This window comes from Apiospora phragmitis (genome assembly GCF_038363925.1).
Source record: "Apiospora phragmitis strain CBS 135458 chromosome Unknown utg000007l:1.0-2108841.0:1.0-2111359.0, whole genome shotgun sequence".
NCBI classification, from domain to species: domain Eukaryota; kingdom Fungi; phylum Ascomycota; class Sordariomycetes; order Amphisphaeriales; family Apiosporaceae; genus Apiospora; species Apiospora phragmitis.
The window spans coordinates 1,807,418-1,829,676 of record NW_027117405.1 but is presented as its reverse complement, the minus strand read 5'-3'; the positions used below and the strand labels follow the sequence as shown (position 1 = coordinate 1,829,676).

At 53.7% G+C, this 22,259-nt stretch overlaps 6 protein-coding genes across 6 annotated transcripts; 2 read left to right on the top strand and 4 right to left on the bottom strand.

Annotated features, from left to right (window-relative positions):
- Positions 1–1,655: 1,655 nt before the first annotated feature.
- Positions 1,656–3,534, bottom strand: PG994_007513 (uncharacterized protein; the record flags this gene model as incomplete). The annotated part of the gene is made up of 3 exons (XM_066858922.1): positions 1,656–2,792; positions 2,891–3,143; positions 3,167–3,534. 3 exons carry the CDS (start codon positions 3,532–3,534, stop codon positions 1,656–1,658), a joined length of 1,758 nt encoding a protein of 585 aa, XP_066715864.1.
- Positions 3,535–4,581: 1,047 nt separating this feature from the next.
- PG994_007512 (glycoside hydrolase) lies at positions 4,582–5,935 on the top strand (the record flags this gene model as incomplete). Its single annotated transcript, XM_066858921.1, has 2 exons — positions 4,582–4,598; positions 4,906–5,935. The coding sequence occupies 2 exons, from the start codon at positions 4,582–4,584 to the stop codon at positions 5,933–5,935; spliced, it is 1,047 nt and encodes a 348-aa protein (XP_066715863.1).
- Positions 5,936–6,288: 353 nt separating this feature from the next.
- PG994_007511 (uncharacterized protein) lies at positions 6,289–8,095 on the bottom strand (the record flags this gene model as incomplete). Its single annotated transcript, XM_066858920.1, has 3 exons — positions 6,289–7,385; positions 7,468–7,830; positions 7,918–8,095. 3 exons carry the CDS (start codon positions 8,093–8,095, stop codon positions 6,289–6,291), a joined length of 1,638 nt encoding a protein of 545 aa, XP_066715862.1.
- Positions 8,096–9,365: 1,270 nt separating this feature from the next.
- On the bottom strand, positions 9,366–14,151 carry PG994_007510 (vacuolar protein sorting-associated protein 9a; the record flags this gene model as incomplete). The annotated part of the gene is made up of 3 exons (XM_066858919.1): positions 9,366–13,312; positions 13,365–13,803; positions 13,858–14,151. The coding sequence occupies 3 exons, from the start codon at positions 14,149–14,151 to the stop codon at positions 9,366–9,368; spliced, it is 4,680 nt and encodes a 1,559-aa protein (XP_066715861.1).
- Positions 14,152–14,819: 668 nt separating this feature from the next.
- PG994_007509 (uncharacterized protein) lies at positions 14,820–15,974 on the top strand (the record flags this gene model as incomplete). Its single annotated transcript, XM_066858918.1, has 1 exon — positions 14,820–15,974. One exon carries the CDS (start codon positions 14,820–14,822, stop codon positions 15,972–15,974), a length of 1,155 nt encoding a protein of 384 aa, XP_066715860.1.
- A 687-nt stretch (positions 15,975–16,661) lies between these two features.
- On the bottom strand, positions 16,662–18,162 carry PG994_007508 (uncharacterized protein; the record flags this gene model as incomplete). Its single annotated transcript, XM_066858917.1, has 2 exons — positions 16,662–17,805; positions 17,864–18,162. 2 exons carry the CDS (start codon positions 18,160–18,162, stop codon positions 16,662–16,664), a joined length of 1,443 nt encoding a protein of 480 aa, XP_066715859.1.
- Positions 18,163–22,259: the final 4,097 nt, after the last annotated feature.

The following is a 22,259-nucleotide window of genomic DNA, read 5'->3' as shown; positions in this document are numbered from 1 at the left end:
CTTTGTATTCCTAGGATACTGCATCCCGCTCTTTTCTTTTGTTTACTGTGTTAATACTACACTACAGCGGAATCCAGAGTACCCAGGGTTCGTGTGTCCATGACGAGAAGATGGGGACTTCTCGTGGAGTTAGCGGAATTGGGCATTGATATTATAGACTTGACAGACACATACATCTCTGGTCATGATTGAAGAGGAAATCAAATAGACTTTTAAACCCTTGCCACCTAAATTGCTTATGCTATATAGTACTAGTAGAAGAAGCCCGAAAATTGTCTGTTTATGTGACTTTGCTTTATGGGAGAGAAGAGGTGAGGACGGGATGACTTATTATCATACTGCCGACTGGCATAGGATACCTGACTAGTAATGGGACAGCTACATGTAGGCTAGCTGAAGTTACTTTACGCTCCTCAATAAAATAAAATGCACATACCTAAGGTTTTTCAGATTGAAGTTGGTTACTATTTTAGATTCGTACAGATAAACAAATCGTTGGAATAATCCTAGAAATGACGAGTCCTAGACATTCATTAGTATAGCGAGAATGTGCATTCTAATCCAAGGGAGTAACTCCCGCCATCCTTGAAAACTACAAGCTCTTGTTTATCGTTGCCCAGCTCCCAAACCTCAGATGTGTGTAAGCCCCCGGCTCTGGTCCACGACCGCAAGCCCTGAGAGCACACCATATCCTGTCTGTGTGTGTAGATGGTGCCAGCCATGTACGACTCACAGCGATATCTGAAAGACCACCTCTCTTCAGTTAGGTCAGGTGTCATGCTTGTTATCCCTCACCGCACACACACACACACACACAGCAAGCACTGAGCAAAGGGCCATTCGTTGCTGGCCTGGTTCTGCCAGGTTCGAGCTGCAACGGGGCGTGGATTGCAGTCGTATTCAGCTTGGAAGCGATGTGGTAAAAGCGCGTCCCGCTCGCCAGCACCAAATTAGGGTTAGCAGATGCTTGATGATATCGTCTCGGCCATATTCTTCTATGCGTACTGCAAAGGCCGCCTCTCTCACTCGCCCCGTCTTCGATTCTCTCAATTCCCGAGTAATGTAGAGATACAAGCCGACTCGTTCGTGTACTTTATTCTGATGTTTAAACGAGCCGGCTCAGATCTCGCAGATGGTTTAGGTATACGACCTCTCGTAGTAGTAGTAGTAGTAGTAGTAGTAGTAGGTACGCCGACAACATATATACCCCTCTCCACCAGGTAGAAAGAACGCAAGTATGGGATCAGGCGTTACTTGGCATAACGGACAATCGCGGCAAGATGGATACTACATGCAATGAAGAATCTGTGCGACCAATTTTCTTGCGTCCTTAAGCATTCGACTCCTCACATTGCGCGACCAAAAGCAGGAAATCTGAGCCATGAAGAATTTACCAGCAAGCAAAACGCAGGGCACATAGCTCAGACGCTAGCAGCGCGCCATAGATACCATTTCATAAGCTCACAGCTCTTTGGGTTTTGAAAGCCAAAGCCAAGTTCATTTCTCAAGTACGTGAAGCCTCTACAGCAGGTTTCCATTTGGATATATTGCCCATGAGGTCGATTTCGGCATTCGCACACGCTCGCACAAAGGGCGCTATGCCGTGGATATGCAGCAGTTCCTGCGCCGTGGTGGGCGGGTTTAGGGCGAGTTGCCTAATGGTAGCTTCTGAAATGAGCGGCGGGGCCGCCTGGAGAGCGCTGCTCCGGCGGGAGCTTCGAGACCACCATGCGGCTGAGGGCCGTCAGTTTCTTCTCGAATATCATAGCATTTTTCGACAGAGAGGGAGTCATATTTGGAGGCGCCCTTGAAGGAGTCGAGGATGGTGCCACTGGAGCTGCCTCATTACCCTTTTCCCTTATCTTGCCAAGGGGAGGTCGCCCTGGAGTATGCCCAACTGGATTGCTCTGACGTGGAAGAACGTCGTATCGTCTGCGCTCGACATTCTCTTTCGAAGGTGACGGGATGGGGGAGCCAAACGCCGACTCATCGGAGGACGATTCTTCCCGAGTTTGCTTGTTTTCGTCGGCAGTGATACTTGCATCCGCCATTGAAAACGAAAACCCCGTATTCATATGCGGCGTTGGCGGTGAGCCCTTGAACTCCAGACTCTGGCCTACGCGCTTGACGTTGGCCTTCGGCGTCACAGGTTGTTTCTGTTCGGCCAATGGCACTTTCCTTTCCTTCACAAACGTTCTGATGATGCCCAGCCAGGCATCTCCGTATTTCTCCACCTTCCGGGGTCCCATCCCTCGAATACGGAGCAATTGCTGTTTTGTTGTTGGACGCCGGGCAGCTAGTGCTTCGAGCTCGGCATTAGTTGCCACGCAGTAGGCAGGGACCTTGTCTGCTTGGGCACTTCGTGTCCGCTGCGCCTTGAGGAGTTCGTGTAGTTCTGTTTTTGCATTATCGAGAACATCATCGAGAGCTGGCCCTTTCAACTTTGGCACCTTCTGGCTACTCTGCTTCGTCACGGTTTGAGCATCACCACCCTCGATATCCTTCCGCTTCTCGCCGCGGTCCGCTGCGTTTTTATGAGATGTGCCAGCGTTTTCGTCTCGCTTCTCAATGGCTATTCCTTTGGCTTTACGAAAGAAGTCTGCTGCCGTGTAAATGCCAGCACCTGGCTGTTCTGGTCGTAACCAAACGCTCCGGGCGCCATTCATTATGCCGCCCGGGTATCGCTCCGCATGTACTGGGAGGGTCGGCACGATGGCCATGGCCAAGCGCTTAGCGTTCATACAGTGGTAGAGCATGAAGCCGGCGTAGGCGTCATCGGCCGCGTAGGTAAGCTGGTCCCGGTTCAAGGGTTTACTCCAGTCACTGGTCCTCGTACTGCCCTTCCAGAGGGGAAGCCCTAGGTGTTCTTCTACTTGCTTGCCAGTCCGACTAGTTTGGTAGTGATCATATCATATTCCTCATCGCCATAGTGTACCAAGTTGTGGAGGTGGCTCAGCTCGAATGCTCCTTTGGGCTCGAGCCTGAAGAACTGCATAAGCCTTGCAAAGTCGGCGTTCATGACGCCTACGCCAACTTTGGAGATGGCGGGCGACTCCAGGATGGCCCGTAAAGCAGGGGCAATGAGATCGTCTACGGTGTCTCCCTGATGCAGGGCGATATGAAAGAGGGCGATCCGGCCTTCGCTGGCCAGCTGGATCAAAGCTACTTTGTTCTTGAGCCCGGTGCGCTTGTGGGCGTCCCAGGCCACTCCATATCAAAGCCGACGACAGGCGAGCCCATAAAGAGCTCGGCCGCCTCCTGAGATTGCTCCTTGGTCTTGCAATAGATTAGGGCGGGATTGTGGCCTTGGGTATTGCTGTAGCGATAATAGTGCCACCATTGGCGCTGGCGCTGCTGTTGCGGCGACCCATTGTTGTTACTGGGGGCGGCCTTGGGGATGGGGGTCTTCAAGCGATAGGACAAGGGCCAGGCAAGTCTCTGTCCTGGAGTCTTCTGGTGTGCTGGAGTGGCTGGAGTTACTGGTGATGTTGGATTTGGCCCGCCCGCGGGCCCTTGCGATTGGCTTGACGACATGACTATGAGTGTCGGCAGCAGCCATCAATGAAGCAAGACATGATCAATCAATTAGCCAATGATAGCGAACGATGCGATGGAAACGGATGGATTGCTGCTAGGTTAGCAGCAAGATCGATCTCGGTTCCATCTTCCGGGCACCTGCAAATAGAACAACACCACTCGGCTCGGGCTCCTCTACCCAAGTACTACCCTTGTCTATTTCTTTCTCCAGCGCCGGGCTTTTGCCGACTCGCTGTACAGAATATTGCTCTCCATTGCTCTCCCTCACTTGGTGCCCAATTTGAGATAACCCGCATACATTTAGCAGCAGATACTGTCAATGAATCCATTAATAACTCTTCCTCATTTCTTCGTGCCATGATTACATTGCATTAAGAAAGAGGGGGACTTTCCGAGGTTTCATCGCAAGGTTGGCCTAATCCAGCCTTAGCAGTGAGCGCCCCCCTGTATTGTTCTGTCCTGTAGGCAGTAGATCGATACGCGCCGGGAGCTCAATGGACCCCCTTTAGCGCGATCATCTCCCAACGTCCTCCATCTCTTTGCTCCGTCCTCATACGTTAGAGCCGCCGCCTACATACTTTGCATGTAAGCCCATTGCCAGCAGTCACGATGTGACTCGACCAACTTGCTAGTTTTTTTTTTCGTTTGTCTTTCATCATTTCGTAATGTTATTCAAAATCGACTGATCCAATCTCTTCTTCTTCGTCGGCCATTGCCGCTTATCCTGAGGGATGTCGTTGCTTCCTGGCTTGCGGGGGGCTGCAGGGCCGGCGCCGACTTTAGAAGAAGTCGAGGAAGAGAGCTAGAAGTGAGGCTCGGTCTTACCAGGGCTACCCCCATCGAGACCAGCGAGCAGTCTACCAATCCTCTACTCTTCTGAAACTGACGCTGCAGACCGTCGCGTCTATAGTGTGCTTTGTGGATCCCTCGTCCAGTACGGCGCGCCTGTTGCTCATTGGAAATATCGTCTCGGGGATGGGGACAGGCTAAAAGTCGCTAGCACTGACAAAGGGGCAGAGGGGCTTCAGGTCTCACTAAAGCATGATGAAAATATCCCTTATGTATGTTAGACACGTGGTAAGACCGGTCGGGCCCGGGAACCAAAATGTTAGTGGAAGAGGCGCTGTCGACAAGCCGGGCTGCTCGAGATTAAAGTGTTGTGTGCGGTGGAGGCAGCATGTGTACTTATATTATGTATAAGTCCAGGTGCACTTCCCTTTCGGGCAGCAGCTACGCCTGCCTTGGATACTTACCCTTCCAGATATCGTATAACCAGTCAAGATGCGTCTATCCACCCTATTATACTCTGGCCTGCTAGCAGGCGCAGCTTCTGCCGCACCACCACCGCCTTCGTCCCCTCCATCGCAGCCGTCGCCGCCGCCACCAGCTCGGGGGGCCCCCTCGCCCGCTCCTCCGGGTCCTCCGGCGAACGGTGCGGCGCCGTCTTCAGGCCCGCTACGCCTCCTTCCTCAACACCAGCGCCATCGACGCGCTGGCCAGCGTCGGCGTCAACGTCCTGCGCGTGCCCACCACCTACGCCGCCTGGACCGACGTGCCCGGCTCGCAGTACCACCGCGGCAACCAGACGCGGTTCCTGCGCACCGTCGCCAACTATGCCATCGAGAAGTACGGCATGCACGTCGTCAGCGACCTGCACTCGCTGCCCGGCGGCGTCAACGGCCTCGACATCGGCGAGACCTTCGGCCACATGGCCTGGTTCAACAATCAGACCAACCTCGACTACAGCTACGCCGCCGTCGACGCCGTCCTCGCCTTCATCAAGGACAGCGGCCACCTCAACGCCTTCACCATCGCGCCCATCAACGAGGCCGCCGACAACCTCGACAAGTTCGCCTTGCCCGCGGGCCTGTCCCAGAGCTCCGCCGACTGGATCGTCAAGTACATGAAGGGGGTGCTGGCCAAGGTGGAGGCGGTCGACCGGCGCATCCCCGTCATGCTCAGGACAGCTTCCAGAGCGCGGCCTTCTGGGCGCCCCAGTTTGAGCCGACGGCCAACCTGGTCCTGGACGTGCACGTCTACTACTTCGCCGTGCCCGACGCCTTCGCCAACTACCTGGTGCCCAAGATCTGCAGCCAGTCGCGCGTCGTGGCGGCGGACAAGAAGTTCCCGACCTTCATCGGCGAGTGGGCCCCTGCAGGCCGCCAACAACAACTCGCTCGCCGTGGCCGAGCGCAAGACCAACTTCGACACCCAGCGCTTCGCCTGGCAGCGCGACGCCAGCGGCGGCTCCTTCTGGAACGCCGCCTCCTACTCTGTCGACAAAGTCGACGGCGATGGCATCCAGCGGGACTACTGGAGCTACGTCGACCTCATCAACGCGGGCGTCATTACCAAGCCGTCCCCCTTCGCGTTTCTGCTAGAGGAAAGAGGACTCTAAAGGATGAAGATAAAATTGAAGATAAAACAAAATAGGCATGATAAATAAGTAGGAAAGGGGAAAAGAAAAAGATTTTTGGTGTGTTTCATTTTTGCATGGCGAAATATCAGTATACCCCTGAATGAATTACTTAGTTAATGACCGCAATTGTTCATACACCAGTGGTACTCCGCCGTGAGCATGCGTTCGTTTCATAAGATGCTGCATTCTTAAACTAATTCCGGCCAACGAGGGTTAACTTAGAAGGAAGTTGATAACGAGGGGTTATTATATTATTTTGTTTAGTTCATTCACTTGCACCTCTTCTTCCCCTCTATCTATGCATCTACTAGATATTAATTCTCCCTTCTCTATCATACCAAATCAAGACAGTCGAAACTGACACCCGCGCTCAAGAAGCCACTCCCCTGGCTCCCCGACACGATACTGATAGTCAGCACCTGCCACTCCGAGGCACTCTGTACCCACGCGCTGACGGGCACGTCGTACGTCAGCATCGCGTTGTTGCCGCGGTACGTGCCGACCGTGAGGCTGCGCGTGCCGCCCTGATTTGTCGCGGGCGGGATCGGGCTCGTCCAGCCGTTGACGCGGACGCGCGGGCGGCCCCCGATGTAGGCCTCGGTGATGCCGATGCGCAGCCGGTGGCCCGACGCCAGCTGCTCCGCCGTGAGCCGGAAGTAGATGACGTGGTCGTTGTTGACGTCGACCCACATGTAACCCGGGAAGATCGAGGCCGTCGACGTGCCCACGATGTAGTTGGACGGGTCCCAGGGCGCCAGCCGCGCGTCGGCCGGGTGCATGTACGTCGGCTTTATGGGCGTGTCGGCGAAGTTCAGGAACCCCTTGGGCGTGCCGTCCCACTCGCCGATGCGCCAGAGCGCGGGCACGTCGGCCGGGTCCGCGCAGGTGATGGTGTGGACGGCGGCTCCTTTACCCGCCTCGACCGTGACGGAGCTCGTGTGCACCTCGAGCTCCGACTTGTAGACGGTGAGCGTGTACGTGCCCGGGAGCACGCCCGTGATGCTCCACGCGCCGCTGCCGCCGGCCGCGGTGCTCCAGTACTGCGCGTCGGCGTTGGACAGCCCCACCACGTAGGCGTGGCCGGCCTTCATGTTGGCGAGGCCGATGCCGGAGACGCGGCCGCGGCCCGACTGCGGCACCCAGCCCTCGATGCCCAGGCCGTCGAACCAGCCCCAGTCCGCGCGGCGGGCGAACAGGTTGGCGCTCGGCGGCTCGCCGTTGGTGAAGGCGAGCACTGTGGGGCCCTGCAGGCCGAAGCGCTCCGGGTCCGTGTGGCCCATGTTGTAGTGGTAGATCTCGTAGAGGTCCTCGCCGGTGAAGCTGCCGCGGCGGACGAGCGAGCGGAAGAAGGGGCCGCCCGAGGCCTTCTCGTGGTTGCTGCGGACCATCCACATGCCTGCGTTGCCGTTGGACCTGCCTACGTAGTCGTCTGTTTTGTGGTGTCGAGGTTAGTTACTTACTCAGTAGTACAAATCCACAACTACTGTGCCTTGAACATAGCCACTACTTACAGTCGATAGTCCGGCCATAGGTGTTGCCCGCGTAATGCTTGCTTTCCGTGAAGCCGCGGGAGTCCTTCATGACGTCCGAGGCCTCGATCCATTCGCTCCCGTCGTCGTAGTAGTCGGCGTTATCGGGCGAGTGCGGGAAGATGTTGGCGGGAAAGCGGACGATGTAGCGCGAGACGGTGACGGAGGCGTCCTTCTTGTTGGTGAAGATGTAGACGTTGTTGTTCTTGTAGCGGAAGACCAGGTAGTGCTTCAGCGTGCCGTGCGTCACGCTGACCTTGATGACGGGGTTCATCTGCTCGATCGTCACTGTGCTCGGGCCGAGCCCGATTTCGACCTGCGTGTTCTTGCCGCCATATCCTTGGTCTAGAGCAAGTTAGTATGATGTTGACCTCGTACCATGGGTCGGGGTGTGCCTCGTTCGCCTCCCAAATGGAGGACTCTGTTAATTACACTCGACACCCTTGAACCGCATCGAGACAATGTCTCCGCAACACTTGCTGACCTTGATGACCAGGTCTGCACCACTATCGATCACGTAGTTCGCTCCATCATCTGACCAGCCAAAGCCAGCTAGGACCGCCGCCGGCCACAGCAGGAGAGAGTAGAAGAAGAGGGCGAGGAGAAGCATTCTGACGATAATGGCTCCAAATTAGTGCCGATTAGTGAGGCTCTCGCGACGAGGCATGAGCATCAACAAAAACCCATCGGGCTCGGCAGGAATGGCCATGGGTTTTATATGCAGCCTACAGAGGGTAGAACTACCATCATCGACACAGATAAGCTGCCCCATCGCAGCGGTTTTGCTGGAGCCGTCCTTGCCGGAGTAGTACTCTGCCGGAGAACATTTCCGGTTTTTCTGTACATAGATCAAAGCGTGAAAGCCCAGGGCATCACTGACCCCATAGAGGGGCACGAGTACCAGGTTTCACGTGTTGATTTGTCCATGGTAGACCGATGACATTGGTGGAAATCAAAAGCGAAGACAAACAGCCAAGGCCGCACTGCCTAATCGTCTACCGTTCGTGATCGACTCCTGGGTGCGTCAGCAACACTAGCTGGTCGTGGTTAAGACTCCGCTTCCCGTCTCTCCACCCGGGGGCGGAGCCGAGCTAAATTCAGGGCCGTTCACAGTCGCTGCCGTGCCAGAGTCGGATTCTTTAATTTCCATGTGGGATGATGTACATACATAGTATGGTAGAAAGAGCTGTTATCGATGCTGATTTCTCCTATGTCACAGACCAAAGGAAGCAACCAGGCCTAGCAACAACATAATTAAATCGCAGTGCGGACGGATACCGGTGCGAGTTGACTCAGGGGTTCCAGCGTGGGAACCTCACAAAGAAGCGCCGTCATACCAACTTGATCTGGCAACGCAGATCAGCCCTCTGTATATATCAACGTTGCTAGCTATCCAAGGGGACAGCCTTACTTCCTAGATACTGTAACGGTAAGGCCTTGCAATGTCTTCGGGTATTAACAGGTATGATCTGAGATGGGGCTGTCAAAACATGATAAATGAGATGAGACCCACAGGTGGGACTCACTCCTACCTTTGATACTCAAATAACTCGGCCATTCCAGGTCACCGGGACTTCATAAGAAACCACTATACTGGCTGGCCATCATTTGTTATCAAGTTCAAGCTCGATAAATGCTAAGAATTTGGGGTCGTCCATCCCCAGTAATTTCGAACAGTAGGTAGTGTGTATGTATTATGTGCGTATTGTAACCCAAAAATAGGAGTGGGCACGCCGCCTACCCATCAATAGGGCACCTGTACTCTCTCTCTCGCCCATATTCATCAACCGAGCGAATCTGGTGTTCTGCTTGTTGCGCCTGGAGAGAGTCCAGGCAGCTCTGATGGTAGATGTGTCTGCATGCCAGCACGACAAGCGCGCCTAAAGGCTGCTGTCCGTTCCTTTGTCGTTGCGCATCTTCCCCCTCCCCAGAAGCTTTGGCTTGTCCGTCGCTGCTACCACCAGCCTGGGCGCCACTTCCTTACCCTTATCTTTCATGGTGTCCTCCGTAGAGGACTCGGCTTTGCCCTTGCCCCTTGCCGCTGCTGGCCCGTTCCCGGCTTTGTCGGCCTTCCTTTCTTCTCTTCTGCGATGCTCAATCGCCTGCTTTTCTTCCCAGGCCTCAAAAACGTTGCCCTGGACACTGGGTCCCCATACTCTACGGCCACAACCCTCACAGATAGATCCCTTAGGTCGCCAGCCTTTCTGCCTCAACTGTACAGCTTCTTGTACGTTGACGAACAGCTGCTGTTCTAACAATCGATTTGACAACTGAAGTATCGATGCTTCGTAGGCGTAGGCAGAGAAGATAGATGTTAGGACAGCCCGGAGGTCTGCCAGGTTTGGCGATGTTGCCGCGGCCTTGGTGAGGAAAGCTCGTAGGATGCGGAGGAAAGTTAGCGAGCTGCCAGAAGAAGATAGCAATCTGCTAGGAGATGGCGAAGTGGCAGCCTGAGAAGAAGTCGCAGTGAGGAGGGCCGTGAAGGTATGTTGGACCAGCGATCGAAGGAGCGTCAGCAGCGCCTCCGTGTCCAGACCTTGACAAGCCGCAGATTCGGCCTTGGAGGAGTTATTGACGCCGTTCGTCGGTTCGATGGCAGTCGAAAGCCTACGAGTGATCTGAACCGTGGTATCGATCAGGCTCAACCAGAGGAGTTCCTCAGGGGTAAGCTCACTCGAGGCGGGCGCGCTTGGTCGGCGTTGCAACGCATTTAGCTTCTTCGCTGTCTTCATCTGACCTTGACATAGCCATATACCAACATAGGTATATTTCTGAAGGCCCTTCAGGAGGTCTTCTGCAGCTTCTTGCGAGTCCATCGCCTCCGCATGGTTTAGCCCTGCAAGAAGTCCTTGCAAGGCGCATTCCAATGTAGTGAGGTGTTTGGTCAACCGTTGCATAGCGTCCTGGACATGGCCTTCCCGTGCCATGAGGATCACAGCCGCGTCAATGACGCCGGTGTCTTCCATTGTGGGCAATAAATTGTCAAGTCGGAGATTCGTGCTTTGGACAAGGCCAACGTAGTCTGATACATGGGAAGCATTATAGCGACACATGAGTCGCACATACTGTTCAATGAACTCGCGGTTAAGTGTAGTCTTTTGTTGACTTGGTGGTTCATTCGGCTCCAGTAACGCCCTGAGGTACTCGTATTGGAGATCAGAGGCTTCTGGCAGTGCGTCAACAGTATGCTGGTGCAGGTCGGCAGCGTAGTTATCGATGGTGTATGCTGCCTTTGCTGGATCAAGACTGACCAGGTCGCTCGAGTGTTGTTTGAGAACTTCATGGATATCATGGATTTGCTTCTTGGTGAGTCCAGCTTGTGATCTCAGGCAGTCGGCGATGCATTCAAAAACCTCTTCCTGCCCCTCAGGATCTTCAAAGTAGGTATCAAGCAGCTTGCCATATTGTCTCTCATTCTTGTAGATGCGCTTCAAGATCCGATAGAAGCCTGCCTGCTTGAATGATGGCATTAGAGGTGAAAGCTCTGGTGGATGGTAGATGGAGAGCAGATATTCTGCACTGAGTTGGGCATCATCTGCCAAATCCCGCCCAGGATAGTTACATAGGCCGGCCACAACTCGGTTCAGGGTGGAGCCCGGCAGGAGCAGGTACTGTGGGAACTTTGGTAGGTTCCGCGCGATGAACATGTCCAAGTAAATGGTATCCTCGGGGGCGAAATCGGCAGGACTCATGAGTTCCAGCAAGATAGACACGACATACTGTCTATCGACCGTCAGTCCAAATATCTGTTCTTCAGGCAAATCCAACCCAGTGCCCCCGTTTAACTGCTTCTCTTGCGCCTCGTTCAAGAAAGAGTCCTCAAACGCTTCGTTCAACGCACTCAGAAAGCTTGGAGCATCAAACTTGAGTATCATTCTCAAGTATGGAAATGAGGGTTCCTCGTTGCCCGAAGGTCTCGTTTGAAAGAACTTGTTGCTGCCTTTGGGCCACTCAATCGTCTTTCCAGAGAAGAGAAACCAGTATAGCTCAGCCTTTGCTTGCGACGCCTGTGCGTCACCCATCATCTCGCCGGTCGGGTATACCCGTCCCGTAAGTGTGTACGAAAGATAGGGGAACATCTTCAGCGCATTGACACTAAACATCTCGTCATCCATGAAGTTACCGGAAGACGCATAGTCTCCGTTCTGCATGAGGGGAACCAAAAGAGCAAGCAGATCGATGAGCGGCGTGATATAATCGCCCAAAGCCTGGTTCCAAACGTAGATTAGGGCATCGTACAGGCTGTGCTGTTTGCAAAGCAAGGTAATCTGGTCTATATCGAGCGTCGCCGTATCCATATGCACAATCATCTCTTCGAGGCGGCTTTCCCACCCCTTGCTCACATAGTGAGTGACCATGGCTTTGACAGCAGCCGGAGGCACGGTTGTAATGGTCTTTTCAAGAACGTAGGGCTCCAGTGTCTCGAGGAAGATGCCTTCCACGTCGGCATCTTCATACCATTCGTACATCTCGTCAAAGAGAAAGTCGCGGTCGCCGACGCTCTGACAAGCGACAAAGCATGTCTCGGCAAGCTCTTGAAGGTGCTGGTCGCTGATCGAGGCCTTGTTCTTCTGCCTTTGGCCAAAAGCGTACTTCAAAGATGCGCTCATGATTTCCAGTAGCTTGTCACGCACCATTTGGTGCCGTAAAGTTGTGTCTTCGGGCAAACCTATCGTGAGCTTGTTGGCATCGCCGGTGTAGTATGAGGTTGCCAACTGTATCGCAACAACATACTCGCGGTTTTCCATCAGCGCGATTAGGCGGTCCGCCCAGTTGGACAAGGCCCCAATCGAGACTTCGTTGAAGCCTAAGAGGAATATGCGCCCCTTATAGGCCTTGAAGCTCATGAAGAAAGCATCAGATACAACGCCATGCATCGAAGTATCTTCTTCGTCCAGCTGTTCCACCAAGACGTGAAGCTGCTTGGAGAAGAGATCTGCATGGTAGATATACTTCTGGATCATATCAAAGCCCTCGGTAACTCGCATGGTTCGATCTTCTAGCACGATAAGCCGTTGTGTAATTGTTAATACAGCGAGAACTGAGCGGCTGAGCCATTGCACAGCGACTATAGATTCTTCGCATTTCCAACGGCTCCGCGCTTTGAACTTGAGGGTTGGTGCCTTGTCTTTGTCTTCAGAGGGTATCTCATCCACATCCAGGACAGTCAGGACATTTGACCAGCAATAGACAAGTTTGACTTTGGACATGGTGCCGCCTGTATTTGGGTCGGGAACCTTCACTTTGACAGCAGGAAACCAGGCTAGGCAGCCGCTCATAGCGCTGTGGTGAGCCACATCCTTCGGTCTAGCAGACTTATGCTGAGTCTGGGCTATCGGGGTAGTGGAAACGATGACCAATAGATAAGGAGTCAAAATTGCTGTCAAGCCCAAGGAGTCTGCTGCCGTTTCCGTATTTCCGAGTGGCAGCGAGGAGAAAGCTAGCACTGTGCTGGGCTTCAGGGGCTTCCCAGGGGGTGTGGGAGCATTGGGATAGCGCCCAAGAATTCTAACTGTCTTGACCGTCCTGCCTAGTGCCCCAGTGCCCCTAGTCGCTAGATGCGAGAATGCCATACCCTTGTCGTCAGCAGACACCAAGGCTGTATGTCGCGTACCGAGGAAACCAAGGTGTGTGATCGCTACATTTGGTACATGCCCATCAGCTGTCCGGTTTTCCGCTTGGGATGGCTCAAGATGCGGAATGGTGAGAAATGGCCGAGATGCTCGGCTAGTATCCCATGTGAAGATGTTGCCACAGGCATGGCCACCAGCAATCGTTGTGTGGTCTGCCGATATTGCTATAGCTGTAATGGGGCCGGACTCGACAGCTTTTTATCCGTCAGAAGAGAATATACTTATAGGAGGGGCATTTGATCTCACCTTTGGTACCAGGGCCTATAATCATCTTCAAGTTTTGGTTATAATCAAACACTAAGATTATGCCCTTGGTGGTCCCCAGGACTATATGGGCCGAGACAGCAATACATGTCGGTGACCCAAAGTTCCGCTTGCCAGCCTCAGAAAATGCCTGTCCATTCAATTTCTTTAATCTTGTCCAGCGTACGACTTCCCATGGCGGAGAAAGGGTTTCGGTTTCGCCAGGGTCGAGGACGAGCTGGCTGCTCACGGACACGGTCCTACTATGTCCAGTGAGATATGCAGGAGAGGACGGTCGTGGGCTCAGGGTCGAAGGAGACGCTATGCGGGACTGGAATCTACGATCGAAAGGCCTGAACGACGGCGATGGGCTGCTCAAGCCAGGCCGTGAAGCTACCGAGGGCAGGATGCTGCTGCTGGGAGAAGAAGATAAGACGGAGCCCTGAGGTTCATGTTAGCCCATGCGATCTATACGACTAGTGGCAAGCTTGCTCACCTGTATCGAGTGTGTATCATCCGGCACGGAGAGTAGTGAGTCGGCCGGACTGCCCACTCTCTTGGGCAAGCCTTCTGCAGACCCCGACTCGGACGTATCATCCTGGTCTCGGAGAAGGTGGCGGTAGTGATTGGCCAGGGGCCCATTGTTCGCTGGCGCCGGAGCAGAAGCGTCCTCTCGCCTTTCTTCCTCCAGCACCTCTGCAATGTGCTCTTGGTCTCGGTCTCCCTTTATGGTTTCCTCATCGCTGGAAACATTGTCTCCTGGAGACAGGTCTAGCTGATCGTCGTCCATAACTCGCGGGCATCGTATGTCCTACCACGCTGAAAACTCATTGGAGACACATTATTGTTTGGAGCAGTACAGCTCGGTTGAAATTGGAATGAGTCGGCCTTGGAGATATGTTGCAAGCCTGGTTCGGGTTTGGGCTCTCGTGGAGATGCGGCACGTTCGGTGGTGGTGTGGGAGGACCAAGTCGCAAACACTATCAAGCAAACAACGGAGCACCCGAGCAGTCACCAATGTTGTACAATTGATAAGCAACCTATACTCTAGGGATTGGAGCACAAGAAGCTACTTGTAATGAACATAAGTTGTGTGTATGAGGTAGATTCCACGCCGCGTGCGTCGCTGGAAGATAGGCAGCAGAAGACAAGAGCTAAGCTTAGCATCCAAGTCGCAGAGACAGCATGCGATTGGCGTTGGTTACAACTGGTGGATTGCTGGGGGTGTCCTAGGCTGGACAAGCTGGGCACTGGGGGGTCTCGGCACGGGTGGTTCAGAGCTGATCCAGCCACATGTCAAGCTACATCATTGGCCAGTGCACCGATATATTTCAAGTTACAGCAGAGCACCGCGTATCGGTCGCGACGAATCGAAAGCCAGCGCAAAGCAACACCCGTCTGGTACTTTTCCAATCTTGATAAATCAACACCATAGAAGCAGAACAACAACCACCCACAATGTCATCTATAGGACCTCAACTACTACCACACCTTGCAAAGCGAAAGCGATCAGTAGATGACGACGAAAAGGAAGCGGGATCCCCACCCTCCAAGGTTCATGCGACCGGGCCACAATTACCTTCCAACCAAGATGAGATCACACTAGGCGACGACGACGATTATTCAGGAGATGATGATGCTTATGGCCCTGCCATGCCCAGAGCTTCAACGGCGCAGCAAGAAAACAGTAAACCATCTATTGGTCCTACAATGCCGCCAACAGCAACTTCCATAGGCCCTGCCGCACCTCCGCCGAGCATCGGACCGTCTGCAGGCCCTACCAATACGGACGAGATAGACCTCGCATGGTCCGACGACGACGAGAACACCAGCCATGGTCCAGCATCACCCCCTAGCGCACCACAACCAAAACGCATCCAAGGCCCCGCGCCACCACCAGCACCCCTATCAGAACGCCCCCCGAACCCGCCGGACGCAGACTCAGATTCAGACTCCGACGACTCCGACGACGACGGCTACGGCCCCGCCCTGCCGACATCAAGCGCACACCAAGCCCGCCAATCCCAAGCCGCAGCCGCCCTGCACTCCGCCCGCCAAGCCGCCGAGTCAACAGCGCCGCAGCGCGACGGCTGGATGCTGGCGCCGCCGACGGGCGACGAGCTGAACCACGCGCAGGACCCGACCAAGCTCCGGGCGCGCAAGTTCAACTCGGGCCCGCGCGCCAGCACCTCGGGCGGCGGCGAGATCAGCAGCATCTGGACCGAGACGCCGGAGCAGAAGCGCAAACGTCTCGAGGACGCCGTGCTGGGGCGATCATCAGGCGCAAACGGCGGCGGGGCGGCAGCCGCTGCCGCCGCTTCTGCGAACCAGTCGCAACCGCCCAAGACGCGGGAGGAGGAAGAGCGCGCCGAGCGTATACGGAACAACATCCAAAAGGCGCGGGGGCCGAGTCTGCTCGAGGCCCACCAGCGCGGCGATGGGAAGGGCAACGCCCGCGCCGTCGAGGAGGAAGAGGACGACCCGAGCAAGCGCGCATTCGACCGGGAGAAGGACATGAAGCTTGGGGGCCGTATAGGCAACGCGCAGCGCAATGAACTGCTGAAACGGTCTGCTAACTTCGGCGACAGATTCAGCAAGGGCAAGTACCTGTAAGTATATTAGTAAATAGAGGTTGTCCCGTTCTCGGCTCGTGCCAGTAATTACCAAGGAGATGGGCAGTGAGTATGCATCATGTGCTTCCCTGGGGTCACAATACGCCTATGAGCGCTTTGCATAGGCACCCATTGGAACGCGGCCACTTTACACAGCAATCACGGCATGGGCCCGACAGATAATGATTGGTACAATCTTTAAATATGTGATTGTAAACGATGCGCTAGCTCTACTATGTTACTACCTAGGTCACCGAACTCCGTCCCTGCTTGACAGCCGCAAGGAGAAAAAGAAAGTATGCAGATCCTGAACACCTTCGCCCCTGAATTGATACACCGGAGCCTTGGCATCGATAAATAAGACTTGGAAATCTTCCAAAACAGAGACAAACAACTCGTTACGATATGCAGCCACTCGCTCCCCGCCCCTTCCGCCCGTAAATGCCGCTTTGTGCACACCCAGGAGGAAATACCTGGACCAGAAAGGAATTTATATAAACGCGAGTGGCACAAATCGCGTAGATCTCGCAGGTCCAGAGTACGACCAGCGAGTTGGTCACAAAGAAACAAGGGATGCCACTCAAATAAAAACCCAATTATACCTGCGTCGTTTGGTTGGCGGCTCGTAATGGTCGTGATTTGATATACAAAAGTAAATTCTGGAAAGCCTCGAACACCGCATAGAACCCTATGTCGCGGTGTTGGTCGAGGGTGTTGGCCCTGCCTCGAGTTGGGACGGGCTTGGCTGCGCATTGGTGGAAGGAGCTCCCCGACCTCGTCGTAGAGGATCGATACGGCCTCGGAGTCTGCCAAGAAGGCCCACGTTCTCACTAGCTGGTGTTTCCGTGGTTGTAACTTGACGCTGTGGCCGGGAGGACGTTTGTGCCGTTCCTCGCTGTCCCGACCGATCCCACATCCTGCCAAACATGGAGGTGCTGTTGCTATTGTCGTTACCTCTACGAGAGGCCGAATTGCGCGGTGTTTGCCTTATTGGCCAGACCCCAAACGTCCTTTGAGGTGTCCGAGGCAAGTTCATGCGACCATTGTTGCGCGAGTGGTCGGTACCGTGAGGTGACGTCGGGTTCGCTTGATCACCCTCAGCCGGCGCAGGCCTAGGCTTCGGTGTGTAATAATCAGCCTTGCAGAGCGGGCAGCAGGCTCTCCGGTTTGTCAACCAAGGATCGAGGCACACGGCATGGAAGGCATGACCACAAGTCAGCCCACGGACATCGTCATCGTCCTCCAGGGGGTCAATACAAATGGCACACGAGTCTCCTGGTGTAGCCAACATCTCCGGGGGCAACGCAGGATTGATATGCTCGTCATCATCTTCATCGTCGCTAGCATGAGCTCGGTCGGGATCCTTCGTAAGTATGCTTCCAGCTGTTTGTGTCCTGGCTAGAGCGGCGCCATCTTCAGTCGTGTTTTCGGGCTTCACTTCCTTGGCTGTCGCATCTTCCTCCCCGCCTTTTTGAATGGTAGCACTCGTGTCAGGTTTGGTCCCCGTGGCATTATCGGTCTCTTCCTTTAGGGCCACTGCAGGTACAATACCTTCCACACTTCGCACACTGCCGGCACGACTAGGCGGTGCCGAGACACCACCAGCGGTTGGAAGCCCTTCTTGTGCGCGACCAGCAACCCAGCTTTTGTATTTCATCATTGGGAACTTCTCGTTGACCTCGTCCATAGTCATGAGCTTCTTTTCCCGGCGTCGCCGGTGGGGTCGCGTAGGCATGTTGTCCATGTTGATGGCTTCGCCATTTTCGTCAAGTCCTCGCATTTGACGATTTCTGGCATTGTACCTAAAGCAGTACTTGACGCCAACAATGATCCTATAGAAATGGTTACATGGACGGACATATCTCCTAATGTGCGTGCCTAATGGCTTACCAGAGATTGGTGAAAACTACGCCGAACCCCAAAGCGACGAAGAACAGCAGTGGTGAACTAGTCGCGCCCGATTGTTGATTGTTGTTCGAGTTACCAGTGTCCATCGGGTTGGGAGCAGTCGATGTTGCTGCTGGGTCCGACGTGCTCGCTAAACTGGGTGTAGCCGTACTGCTGAAGCTGGTCGGAGATGGTATGGTGCTAGTTGGCGATACAGGGCCGCCGGGTTCGGTGACTTGCCGGGCGACAGCTCTCAGCACAGCATAGGCACCCTGGGCGAGCGCTTCCTGAACGACGGCCATGTTGATAACAACGGACAGTCGAATTTGGCGTATTCAAATAAGAATTAGCTAAGATTACCGGCCAGCTGGTTGAGTCCCTTGGACCGAGGAATTAGATGTCGCAATTCCAATCCGTCCTACAGCGCCCCGAAATCCATTGAACTTCGTTGTTTTTGTTGTTGCGAATCCTTTTGTTATGGGCCGAAGTGAAAATAAAGCGAACTCCCAAGGACCGCGAGTTCCGGGCCTCCTTTTTGAGTCGTTCGGCCGGCTGCGACAGCGACAGCGACAGGCTGAGTGTTGTTAGTTGACTGTATGTGCAGTCCCAGTGGGAGAGGATGATGATGAAAAATGGTCGAGAGTGATGAAAGTGGTAGCCCAGTCCTCCGACGACAAAGGCTGGAGAAAGGTGGAGAAGAATGCAGAGGGAGGGCCGGAGGGGAAGGGAACATATGATGATGACAGTCTGATTGAAGAGAGCGAGAGATGGTTGAACATACATACAGAGAGAGGAGTTTTTGTGGACCACCGCTTGCGGTGGTTGAAGGTCGTGGGGAGGGAGGGATGTGCAGTAATAAGAGAAGAAACGGACAAGAAAGACGGGAAGGCGATGAATATGCTGTGACCCGACCTGGACAACAACCGTAAGATCGACTGACTGGGGGTGCTGGGATGGCTTGGGTGTCGGGTGTGCAGCAGGTGGGCGTCTGGAGCGTGAAATCGGCTTCGGACTGGACGGGCACAGGATTACACAGGATACCTTAGCGAGGCCAACCTGCAGGAACAGGGATCAGGGCAGGGGCGATTTGTTTGAACGGCTGAATTGGAATTGGGGTGAGGGACTGAGGGCCTCTGTGCCTCTGGGCCTCCGGGACTGACTGATTGGACTGATTGGACTGACTGACTTGGAACTTGGTCTTTAGTAGGCGGTCGTAGCGGAGTGACCATGACAAGGCATGGAATTTTGCGACGAACAGTTGCAATGTTATCCTCTTCCAAATATGAGGGACCTGCGTTAGCAGACAAACAAGTCTGTCCTTTCCCGTAAGTGAGTTAAGGAAGCACCGGCCGGCGCAAGGCACAGCAAAAGCGAAGCGAAACAAGTCAGCCGTAATCGATGATGCCAAGCTCGTCCTTCTGTGACGCCGCTTGTTGCTTACACCTCAAAACCTCTGAGCCTCTGATCAGCCAGTCTATTCCCCGATGTGCCAAATGTAGGAGAAAGAATGGGGTGGGAAATCCCGGTAGCTCCTTGAGTAAATCCGTTTGAGGTCAATAGTTGGAATCCGTCGGTTTCCAAAGTAAGCGAACAACAGGGCGGCTTGTGCCCATTAGGCGGTTCCGGGTCTGACAAGAGATTTTTAGCAACTTCTCAATCGTCTATCGAAATACACTAGGACCCATTGACGGGAATTGACGATGTCCCATCTACAAGTGGTAGAAGTACGTCGGCCCCTTGCGAAGAACTTCATCAATGTTGGCTCATTTACGATGAAACCGACTTACTCGTAGGAACGCTCGAAAAGAGAATCGACATCCCGGTTGCCAAGGTCAAACTACTACCACCACGGTAGGAAGGACATCATCGCCTTTAGATTCACCTAAGCATGCATCCGTGCTCGTTGCTTGGGTAAGATTCAAAAGCAGGTAAAGTACATGTACCTAACCGCTGTTGTTACCTACTGGAACTCTTCGGGATCTTACATACAGAATAATGTCTGTCTGTATGAAAGCACTACAGTACATACTAGTCTAATACGGAGTAAGGCAACATGATCAACTGTTTCAGATTCCAAGGAGATAAAGAAGAAGAGGGCCCTTGTTAACTTGCGTGTCCGACCGAGCCCATCCAGATGCAAACCGGGGCGGATACGGCGATCTCGCACAGATGCATTGCAGTGAAGCAAGCCCCGTGCCTTACTTCCATAAACTCGGCCAACTGTCCCTCCAGCCGCATAATTGCACAGTAACGGCTGTGCCGGAGGGGGGCAGGTGTGATAAGGCAACAGGAGCATGGGTGATAAACGAATCAAACATCCATCGAATGGTAGGATCCGTATTCCAGGAATCCAGGCACTGGAGGGTATCGTTGCCCGGGCCTGGAGGTCCCCATTCCATTCCGGGGAACACGAAGACTAAGTAAGTTTCGAGCTTGCCTGTGTTTGAGAACAGACGAACAAAGACACATGGTAAGTCGACTCGAATGCCAACCATTGAATCGGTCAGTGCAGAACGGCTGAACGACGCCTCGAGGGACTAATAAAGAAAAGCATTTGATTGATCGCAGGTCAATTAGACATGATGTGCCTCAACTACTAAAGCAACGTCGTCATGTCACTAGAGTACTCCAATGAATCAGAAATTGGAGGACAAACACCAGAAGCACCAGCATCGCCGATCTCTTATGCCTTCATCAACGTACATACCGACAGGAACAGTGATACCACACCCACCACCAACTCCCATCTTGCCGTGCCGTGCGGACTTTCCATCAACTAACGAATCCAAAAGCCAGCTACTTCAGCAGCTTTTTCGGCGCATGCAAGAGTCTACCGCTAGTTGTACGATCTCGGGCGGTTAATTGCATCGAGGCGTTTTTGGATTGCATTATGATTCACCCCCCTGCAAGATCCAGCCGTTCGGGAGGCGCTACCTATAGTAGCATTAGATGTACGGATAGTTGGTAGTACAGTTGTTGGTAGCACCATGATTTCGTAAAGTAATAGCCGTGCCGTTCTAATGTACGAACTTCGGCCATCAGGTCTCAAATTGACAGCTCTGTATCACAGCAACACCCTCCCGCGCAACCACCCCTTAAGATATCTCAACGGTCCGAAGACCAGGTGCTTGGGTGAGCGGCGAGGTTGAACCCTGAGCATTTGTAATTTTGTCGGCTTGTCAGCTTCCTTAGCGTTGGAGCTACCAGATTGACGCGAACGACGACAGGAGAATCGACACTCTAGCCAAGACAAGAAAAGAAGACATCATTTGGCTTGCGCCACGGCGCCCAGTCTAGACCCAGGGCAGCCGCGCCTTATTAAGATATGAAGACGGATAATAGAACGGCAGTGCCAAGTGTTGCCAAGCACTGATATTGAAGAACGGCCCATACGACACACGAACCCAAAGTGTTCGTACATGTCCCGTGTCGATCATAGAGGTGACCTCGTGGCTTCGAGGAGGAGCAGATATGAACTTATCGAGTAGGTATCCAAGAGCTCTACAAGTTCTTGCTCAATTCCTGCTGTGCCGGTAGCCACCAGGAGAAGGGTCAGTCAGATTGCTGACATGATTGCGCCACGAAACGCAGCTCCGTAGTGAATACCTGTCACTCAACGTCACATGCACCGGGGAAGTCCCTGTTCCATTTTGGAAAGGGGGCTCGGTCAGCTTAGCAAAGATGGTGCTCAATATATCAAATAGGAGAGAGCATAGGATTTCAAGGCGGCTAAAGTAAGGCTGAGTCTTACAATACTTCTTTCTCCTGGAGACACAAGTAAGCACTCGAGTTCGTTGACTTAACATAGATAGAGTCCGGCAAAAACATTTGGTATGGTGTGTTCATTATCGGGCAGCCGCGACTGCCGGAATGATTTGTCAATATTGGCGGTTGTTTGTATGCGGGCATGTTCCTGGATACTTGATATGAAATTAAGTTGATCACGGTTACATCGTCGGTAAGCTCGCATACCCGGCGCCGCGAGAAATCGTGACAGAGTCTGATGATGGATGGCCAGCGAATGAGACTCTGTTGTCGCAAGGCAAGCACTGGATTTAGACCAGGAAGCGACCGCCCTCGATGGATGTTGAAATACATCCCTCAGGCCATCAAATCTTATCCTTCCATCTACATACTCGGCACCCGGCCCTGTTACTGCATGTATGGTATGAAGTCATATGAACAGAATGAGCTCACGCTGTCGATCATCTTACATACTGGCTGCAGCAATGCTCAGAAGCTACTCAATGTAGCCAGATGCAGATGTGTGTGTGTGGTTGCTTGACTTCAAGCTTGCGGGGACTCCCAAGCGAACCATGCCAGATAGAGCCTCGCCAGATCCATAAGGAGATCCATAGTGACCTGATGTTGTCAACCGTTCCAAGATTCCAGCTTGATG